This window comes from Montipora foliosa, chromosome 6 (genome assembly GCF_036669935.1).
Source record: "Montipora foliosa isolate CH-2021 chromosome 6, ASM3666993v2, whole genome shotgun sequence".
Lineage (NCBI taxonomy): Eukaryota > Metazoa > Cnidaria > Anthozoa > Scleractinia > Acroporidae > Montipora > Montipora foliosa.
The window spans coordinates 67,013,894-67,023,893 of record NC_090874.1 but is presented as its reverse complement, the minus strand read 5'-3'; the positions used below and the strand labels follow the sequence as shown (position 1 = coordinate 67,023,893).

Genomic DNA, 10,000 nt, shown 5'->3' with positions numbered 1-10,000 from the left:
CCAAACACCCTAACAAATTATCAGTCGGGAAACGAAATACTACTTATTGCTGCTGCAGTGAGTGAGCCTGAAGTGAACGAACAAGGATGCTCTCCAATCGCAAGAACACATTTTTCATACTCTGTTTTTCATTTTGCTTCTCATATAGTTTACGCTGTCAAGCAACAAGAAAATAAATTTGAAATCGTTAAATGAAAAAAGCCAAGAATTTGGCATGTTGTTGGAAACAAATCTTTTAACCACCTCTCTAATTCCCAGGTCTGTGCGGTACATCGTTTCTAAGTTATTTCTCGAAGAGTTTAACGCAGCAGCGAAGCGCGAAGAAAACTGCCGAGCAACCAACACGCACAACTGCAAAACACGTGGAGATACGGGGAATTTTTGCCGCTTAGATTTGGGCATGCGGGCATTGCGATAGGAATCCGACGTCGAGGCATGACAGATTCACATCACATCAGATCGAGGTGATGTGTGTCCGTCGGCCAGCCAGACCAAGATGGCGCCCAAACGATCGATATTTGCTAAACATATTGGGACATTTGTACGTAAAACGACACGATTATGATGCACCCTGCTTCGTCGGAACATAATTCGCAAAGTAGTTCGTAAAGCATGCAGAGGCATGATGTTCGCAATGCATGCAGAGGCATGATTTGGCAGGACTTTAGGGTACAATAAACCAATTAAGCAAGCGCTAGCGTTCATAACACGCTGAAACATAGCCGGAATAGCTGATATTTCGCCAACCTTTAGTGTAAGAGTAAGCTATCACAGTAGTCGAGTCTACTAGTGTTAAACACGTGAATTAGTAACTCACCGCTGCTTCTTGACATGTATTTTCTTATATGTCTCTTGTTATAAAGATAATCAGAAGGACATGACCTCGAAACGTGCAACTTGCAACTCTTCCGAGTCCTTGGAACAAAGCTTGGGATTTTAGGACACCAATGTCATGCCCAAATATGGACAAAAAGAAGATCGATGCTGCACGCGCGAGAAAATGCAAGAGCTACGTTACATCTAAATAAAGAAATTAATAAACTCAAAAAACCCCAGCTCTAACCACAGTTATACGCTTCAAGGTCATGCGCTTTTGAGATAATAAAATAAACTATTGTATTACTTTCAATTGGTAATATTTACATCCATATTCAAATGAGGGTCAAGCCATGTGCATATATTACGGACTGATAGGGGAAGGACTAACAAGAGATGCTACCACCCTGCTAGTCGAGATGTCGAAGGAATAGAGGTCATCATGCAGGAACCCATGACCCGGAGCCTACAACTCCGCTGTGTTCGTGTAACGGCGTTTTCACAGACCGATTTATTTTTAGATTGAATTTCCCGCGAATGAGACTCCCACAGGAGCCCGATGACCAATTACAAGAAATTAAGCTGACGTCATAGGGTCACCGAACCGGAACTACCTTTGTTTTTTGACCTAATTCGCGGGAAGGGCTAGTCTAAAAATAAACCTACTTGTGAAAACGCCGTTTCACAGACGCTGTATGGAAGTTGCACGCTCCAGATGGGCTCCTGAGGTAATTCATATTAAAATATATATATTTTTTGTGATGTTCGTACCAAGCGATTTGTGGATATTTTTTAAATAAATAATTCTTTCGTGAGTGATTGATAATTTTTCTTTTATCTTTTTGATTTACACGATTAGTAAATATGTCACGTTTGTGGATGTATCTTTTTCAGTAGGGACCAAACGCTTCGGACAAGACATTGTGGGTGTTTGCGGTACTGCTCTTGCTTGTCGGATTGCGGAAGCAGCTAGAAAAAGTGTCCATTGAGGATGTCAGAGGCGGCGGCGACCATAATGTTACTAACATTATGGTCGCTTGGTACGAACATCACAAAAAATATATTTTTTTTAAATATGAATGATCTCTATTCCTTCGACATCTCGACTTGCAGGGTGGTAGCATCTCTAATATAGAGAAATATGATTAAGGGTAATCCAGTCCTAAAGATTCATGTCTCTCCTACACAATATGTCCCTAACGCTGAACTACCTGACAAAAAACTAATGTTTTATGAACTGGCAAACTGCTTATCAATTCTACTGGGATAACTTTGTAATGGAATGCACATGGCGTTTGTAAAAATCGAGACAATGAAGCAAATCCAACTGATCGCGTGAATATTTACCGTTCTGGGATACTCTGAGGCTACGTACGAAAAGTCGGCTACTTGCTTTTCGATGTGAGTATCCCGATTAGTCGGACGATTCACAAAGGTGACATCAAATAACCTCAAATTGTTCGATGAGCTAGAGAGGTGCAGAAGATGATTCCAGTGTTTTTCTTTCTAAAACCATTTCCAAAATTTTCGTGGGCGCAGCAGGACCACATATAGGGAAGCTAGGGGTGACGTGATATGCAAGATTTAACAAACAAGAGGGAAGGATGCTCATTAATCATGTTCCTTGCTATCATCATTTCTTCGCACGCTGGTCTTTGAAGGGAGATTGGTGCAGATCAAACCAAATGACGAGACTTGAACAGTCAGAACACTCCCTCACAGACGGAAAAAAATATTTGCAGTATTTCATATTTTCCCCCAAATTACGGAAACTGTTTTTCAAGTTAATCCTGTCACGTCTCTTGAACATCACAGCCAGGGTGGCTCTTACCGAGTTGCCTTTCAATTCGATTTCTGGAAAGGAAATGAAAATATAAGCTTTGACATACTAGACAACGAAGGCACATATCTTCATACAAAAAGAAGAAGGGCAGAGAAAGGGTAATGATGACTCAAGTTGGTTAAAAAACCAAAACGAGCAAGGCTGATACAACGGTGAAGGAACATAAAATATAAAGCCAATATTTCGAAAGTCACTGCCTTTCCTTGTCAGCTAGGGTTTTCAGTTACAAGGAATGACTACGTTTTACAGAGAGCCTATATTGCCTGGCGTGTAATATCATAAAACAAGTATCATATATAAAATAAATACCACAAATTGTATCGTATTATACGCCATATCACCACTCATATTGTAACGCGGTGCGTGCCCTTCGAAATATTGCCTTTGTAGAATGTACTCGTAAACCGTTATCACAGCCTTGCTCTTTTGGTTTTTAATAATATTTATGATTGCTGATAAGATCCTTCACCAGGATCCGCTGCTTCTGTTTTAATACCCTGCAGTCCTTGCTTACAAAGCTATAAAGTGCGTTACCTTGAATCATGTCACCAAGGTTTAGGGAGGTGGTCTTCATCCGGAGTTGGCAAGGGCTCAAAGGAAGGCTTGGGTACCAGCTGTAGTTCCTAGCGATGAATGTTTCATTAGCACTGAAAAACAGGTATTTATATGTACTACTTAATTTTTACTTCTTATTGAGCTCTAAATTTCTTATTTAAATTCGTCAATGCCTGCTGTTCTTCTGTCCTGCACATGCTGCGAAAAGTGAAGTTCAAACTGGATTTAGCAAATCGAGACCGAGGTAAGCGATCCACCTGTTTGACGAGGTTTTTAATCGTGGTCTTTTTTTATAACCCTTCTGAGTAGCTGATTTTTTTATCCATTATTTTGATGCAGTATTATCGAGTTATTTAAGTAAGATAAAAATAAGTAAGATAAGTAAGATAAAAATATCGCGTTCCACTAGTGAGATCACGGGAAAACACAGTACGCAAATCTTTCGGCTTATTAAACTCAAGGACTCAGCAACTTGTCAACGCTGGCCGCTGAAATCTTGTGATGAAAATACTTTACTTGATCCCTTGCTACAACACGTTTCAAAATTGTTGAGACACTCCCGTTAAAAAAAAAAAAACGCCTTTTCTTGCTTCCAATACCCGCCGTAGCTAGATTTCAACCTTTACCACTTCTCCCCTCCCTCTCCACCATTCAAAGTTTTCCGCATTTTTTTGTCTTGTTAACAACATTGATAAGAGGGGGAGGGGGGCTGCAATATGGGAGATAATAGGTAAATTAATAACGCCCCAAGAAGGTTGAGTGTCTCCACTAATGTTGCAACTTGTTGTAGCATCATATCGATACTTGTCGTTAATCCTTTGCTCGAAATTGCTGATCTTACGGGCCCCTGATTCCTAGAAATTGAACCTTCTTCCTGCATGTATCTTACCCAGCATTCTCTCACTCTATATTCGTGGGACTTCCCTGGGAGCAAAAGGCTAAAAATAGAAACAAAAAAAAAGACCCAAAAAAACAAAACAAAACAAAAGACGATATAGAAAAGAAAAGAAAAAAAAAGAAAAAGAAAAGAAAATAAAAGAAACGTTAGTTGAGGTCAAGGACAGAAGCAACGAGGGGAACATAGAATCAGTGATTAATACCCCGGGATTTTGAGAAGGTTCTCAATTGAAAGAAAACACAACTGAAATAACAAGCTCGTACTGAATTGCTTCCCGTTTCTGTACTTACAATTGTCTACGCGTATATAAAACGGAGAAAAAAATTATCCACAACGAAAAGAAAGGACCTTCGTCTCTTCCCAAATATGAACATGGATCTGATTCTATCGCAATCGTAAAATTCCCAATGACAGCTGATTAGGGCGCTCTCATCATATTATGTATCTACTTTAGAGAAAAAAAATTGAGTTGCTTCAAAGCACTCTTCAGTCGGCAAACTCCCTGTAAGTAAGAAAAAAAAACAAATGAGGACTTAAACATGAAAAATCCAAGGGAGGGGATATCAACTGCGAACATTTATTAACGAGCGCTCCGATGGAACTGGGGGCGTGGCTCTCAAGTTGGTACAGTTGTAATCGATATGATGAAAAAGACACCCAGGCAGCCAGAGATGCCCAAGCTAAATCGCGACAAGCCTTACAGCGCTATTTGTCCTACTACAACCGTTACATGAACCATGCACAAAGTGCCAAGTTTGGAACTATAGCCTGGTTAGATCAGTTATTGAATATGTAGCACCCGTTTGGGCAGACCTTCCGGTTTATCTGAGCAAAACCCTAGAATTGATACAAAAGAGGGCATTTAACATTATTTTCCCTGGGCTGCCATATGATGTAGCCCTTAGCCGTTCAGGCTTGCTGCCCCTCAGTCAAAGGCGGGAAAAATCATGCCAAAAGTTAATGCAGAATTTCCGAGATAAAGGTTTTCTTTCAAACATAATACCCATTCCCCCTGAAACCCACCATGGGTATTCTCTTCGCTCTGGCTCTGTTGTAAATAGCAGTGTTAAAGTAGTTGCCAGGACTGAACGGATGAACAATTTTTGTACTTATAAATATCAATAATATAGTTGCTGGTGCCCTTGTAATTCAGCTGTAGCTGCAAGAGGGGTAAATAAACGAATCAATCAAGCAAAGTTAGATGCTCAGGTCAAACAGAAAATGGAAGAGATGCAACAACACAAAATGCATGTCATGGATTGAGGTTTAGTTTCACAGAAAAGCAGAGGATGTTCTGAAACCGAAACACACTCAAATATACTTATGTGTTTGCTTTTTACCTCAAGAAAAATAGTCAGTCTGTCATCTTTGAGGATAATCAAAAATAAAATTAAAATTAAAACTGGACTGCGCAAAATTAAAACTGGACTGTGACCCTCCTGGGCCATCGTACAATAGGAAAAGAGATTTTTGAAAAAAACAAATCCAATCATTAGACACGAATAAGATCGAACTGCTAAACAAAAAATCAACTTAGAATACAGAATGTACTTAATGGGAATAATTCTTGTAAATAACTCATCAAGCTGAACAACAATTTACAGCACACTGAAAATTTACCGATTTTAAACCATTTGACCTGTAACGTTTGGCCAGTTGAATTCAACATTTTATCAAACTTAAATTCAACTAGCATTTTAAAATTAACAAGAGCTATACTGATAATAGAGATTCAATCACCTAATGCATTTTGTAGTTCTTTGTGAACATCACATGCATCCAGCAACTAGTTATCATCAGTAGAGTATAGAGTCTTGGTTCTTGAACTTTTATGCTGTTTAAAAGTCTTTTCTTGTTGAAAATGACTCTTTTGTGCCATGAAAAGTCGAATTCAACTCGCTTGCAAAAAGTGGCAGCTCGTAAAGTTTGATTCACAACTTTTACATGCCTAATAAGACTTGAATTCAAAGGGGTTGGAACTTTCAAGTCAAGCCTTGGAGGTGACAAAATGAGTCCGAGATTTCGTCGAATTTTCGACAGAAATCTTAACTGATTTTATTTGAGTGCGATTAGATTTTGCTCAAAGATAGAGCAAGTATCTTCATCGTGCGAGTCGTTTGTCCATACGACAGAACCGTGACTCCAAAGGACCTTCCTCCGGAAGCTATACCCCTGTACGTCCGACACAAATCGTTCGGTCACTGGGCTCTAAAGAAAAACTAGAGAAAAAATCATTAAGTATAACAAATTGAGTGCACTTACTTGTTGGGGGCTCTGATGTTGTCTGTGCAGTAGATGATGTTGAAAGCTCTGCAACAAAAATTCGATCAAAATAAATTGTAAAATAACATTTGAGTGGGAATAAATAGACGATAGCGACCTCGCACCGCAAGTTATACCACAATTATTATTGGCTCCCACATTTGTTCTGGTAGGTGTTGGCTACCAAGACAAACGTAGAAACAAAAAAAACCATTTAAAAAACCGATTGAGCGTACTATACTTACTTGGTGGGGTCCTTGTTGTAGTCTGCACTGTAGATGACGTTGTTATCTCAGTTAAAAAAGCTAAGGAAATTCAAACAAAACAAATTTAAGCTAAATTGCTGTCGGTTGAGCTCTTACGAAGGGAGTAAAGAAGATTAGCTGGCTCCGGAAGCTATAACATTGTCCCAAACAAGCCAATTATGGGTTCAACCGTGATTGGGGCTGGGGCACTTGGGGGCTTATGTCGGTTAAAATCCAGTCACTTTGTTGGTACTCGGTTAAAACTTTTGATCTTTGTCTTGATTTTGCTTTCAATGTTAATTTTAGTTTACAGTGCCCCCAATTAGTGCTCCAGCGCTAGAACGATTAGACACTATACAATTGTCCAACACGAGTCAATCATTGGCTTCCACATTTCTTCCATACAAGATCATTAATAATAAACGATTGAATGTACTTACTTGTTAGGGGCTCGGTTGCTGTCTGCACAGTACTAGACAATGAAAGCTCTGTGACAAAAATTGAAGTAAAATGAATTTGAAGTTAAATTATCGTCGGCTAAGCTGTTAGGAAAGGAAAAAAGCATTGCGACCTCGCACCGGAAGCTATACCATTTTTCAACAACAGCCAGGTATTGGCTTCCACATTTCGTTCGGTAGGTTTTTGCAGGAAAGATCAAAGGAAAACAAAGAACAACAAGTGACATTAACTTGACGCTGAAAACTCTGTAACGAAAACTACAAACAAAATAAATTGAGCTGTTTACTAAGGGAATTCAGAATAGTGACCGAGCTTCGGAAGCTTAACCATGGTCGAACACAAGCCGATCATTGGCTTCCACATTTCTACATGTACCTTTTGGCTTTAAAGGCAAAGAATAAGCAAAAGACACCATTAAGAATAACCAATTGAGTGCACTTACTTGTTGGGGGCTTTGTTGTTGCCTGCGCAGTAGATGACGTTGAAATCTCTGTTACAAAATTTCAAACAAAATTTGTTGTCGGTTGAGCTGTTTACGAATGGAATTAAATGATAACGGTTACCCGGGTGAAAGGAAGAAATTAATAGTAGGTCATGGTATAATCACTATGAAGTCCTTTTTGAGAACTCTCTTCGAAAAGTGCGTCTTGCCCTATGACTCAAAGTAACCCCTGAGAGAGCTTCAATTGTCGGTCGTCCAACATGGGTTGTTCGACTCATATACGTCTTTACACAAACCAAATGTCCCCTACTCTTTTCGAATAGTGTGTGGGATCTTTAACGTCCCACAGAGTTAATGAACAAGGGTTGTGAGACGGGACCTCCGGCGTATCGTCCTTATCCGAGAAGACTAGAGAGTCTAACCATTTGCAGATGTAATTATTAAGGCAGCACTTTCTCCTCAGTTATTTAAAGACCCTGAGTGTTGGTCCGGCCGGAGTTGAACTCACGACCTCCCGCGTGACAGCACGGTGCTCAACCAATTGAGCCACCGGTGAGCGGTGATTGTGCATAACACTGTTTGCCACAAACTAATTAATGTTTACCTGTTGTCAAAGTTGTTGGCAGTACTAGTGCAGTTCCGTTGCTAGCACAGTAACGATAGTTGCAACTGTAGCTTGACGTAGGCAAAGGAGTCAGCTTATAAACGTAAAATCCACCGCAGTTGCGAACACTGATGTAAACGAAGTAATGACAACAGTGGCGGTAGTAACCACTGAAACACACCCTACGCACGACAGCGCCATCCTCGACAGAGGGGTGTCCTCCACTAAGCCAGCCTGGATAATAAGCACCACAGTGATACCTCTCAACACAAGTATCAGCCATTTGATTTCCAGCCTCTCTGTCAAACCGGTACCAGCCAGACAGGGTGCTTTCGTTGACGCAACCAAGAAGTGATTGAAAACGGTTGTGTCCATGCGTTGCTGCTCGGTTCGCTTCCGTGAGCGATTTGTAGTTTGAACATTCTGAAAAGATTTCATTTGATATACTAAATTCATTGTTAGAAAAAGGCATCATTTCCGGGCTCCGAGTAACAACATTCGCACAAATGGGAGGAAAGAAATAATATACAAGAGGACAGGAATGAGGCAAAAGAATCCAAGACGTAATTGAGCGAGAGCTGCAATGATATGTCGTCCAAGGAGTGATTTTCTAAACCAAAGGAATTCCATTTTAAACAGCAATTTAACGTGGGTGTTTGTTCGGTCTTGTTTTATTGTTTACTGGACAGCTTAGGCATAAGAAATGACGTCAGTAGTGAGATATAGATTCCTGATGCTTTATAATCCAGTTTCAATTACCCCCCCCCCCCTCCCAATTAATTTAAAACACTGCCATGTTCAAATTGTTATTCAAACCTTGTCATTCTAGCTTTAAAATTTGCTTCCTAGTCAACACAACTGCACTGCCAAATTTCCAGTCAGCACATTCACACTAGTAATAACCAAAGGTTAGGTAGGCGGTGGGGCGACAGAGGTTTTATCAAACGTGTATTAATTCAGCAATAGAAGACTTTCAGTGTTTGCAAAGCCTGATCTAAACACCAGGGAAGTTAGGAGAATTCGAGACAATTATGCAAACCCGAGACGAAATCGAAGCATAACTTTCGAGAATACTCCCAACCGCCCGAGCGTTAAAATCAGGCAAGGCAAGGCTTTTTCAAAATATATTTTTAGTATCGAGTGAATTTATTTCCTGTTGAAAACACATCTTCTTGATACACTATACTGACAAAAAAATTTTCTACTAGCCAATCAAATTTCGCGTTACCAAAGTCAAAATCCAACTTTGTACAAGCTCCAGAGTGAGCGTCGTATCGATGCAAGGGATTTAGCTTTGAAGCTCAAATCTCTTGGAAAAACACCAAAACTTTAGCAAAAAATTGTAAGAAATGCTTACAAAATAGGATTTTACGATGAGATAACTTGGAGAGTTCTTGAGATCCCTCGACGAGTTCGCCTAGCTCGAGATCATCAAGAGTTGCAAATCGCTGGTTTTCTTCTTTTTCATCTCGGACCAGTTTGCCCATATAATAATTATAAATCAGTAAGAAATCAATTGATTTTTTAATCCTTCGCATTATTGTTTTTTATTGCTCTGTCAAAATCTTAATAGACTTTTATCCGTGGCACAAATCTCAAAGGATGGAGACAATTGTTTTCTGCAAAAAGTGTTGGAATCTTGTCAGGAAAGCCTCTCACACCAAAGGTTGCAAAGAGAAAGCAGGAAATTAAAATGCCTTCAAACCTGGTGCTTGTGGCAGTCCGTTGCCGCAGTAACGTGAGTAACACCTGGGTGGATCAAGGCGGTAAACATAAAACGCTCCACAGTTGCGAACACTGATGTCCTTTGAAAAGTAACAGCAGTCAGTCCCATTCGAGTGCTGCAAAAAACAAACTTTTCGTTGAACAATCCCCT

At 39.9% G+C, this 10,000-nt stretch overlaps 2 protein-coding genes across 7 annotated transcripts in view; both read right to left on the bottom strand.

The window, feature by feature from the left end:
* LOC138008208 (sphingomyelinase C-like) overlaps positions 1-472 on the bottom strand; it is a 5,365-nt gene extending 4,893 nt beyond the window's left edge. The window contains exon 1 of the mRNA XM_068855462.1: positions 1-472. This exon is cut by the window's left edge and continues 178 nt beyond it. The gene's annotated coding sequence lies outside the window, so the exon portion shown is untranslated.
* A 50-nt stretch (positions 473-522) lies between these two features.
* Positions 523-10,000, bottom strand: part of LOC138008195 (uncharacterized) — an 86,651-nt gene continuing 77,173 nt past the window's right edge. For 3 of the 6 annotated variants that reach the window (XR_011124176.1, XR_011124178.1, XR_011124179.1), the window contains 8 exons: positions 9,830-10,000; positions 8,125-8,547; positions 7,521-7,568; positions 7,060-7,107; positions 6,620-6,679; positions 4,104-6,422; positions 3,194-3,282; positions 524-2,670 (listed from right to left, as the gene is read on the bottom strand). The exon at positions 9,830-10,000 is cut by the window's right edge and continues 210 nt beyond it. Coding sequence is in view for 1 of the 6 variants with exons in the window: in XM_068855439.1 (XP_068711540.1) it covers positions 6,277-6,422; positions 6,620-6,679; positions 7,060-7,107; positions 7,521-7,568; positions 8,125-8,547; positions 9,830-10,000 (896 nt within the window). In the remaining 5 variants the exon portion in view is untranslated. The other 3 variants (XR_011124177.1, XR_011124180.1, XM_068855439.1) reach the window with 3 other exon arrangements.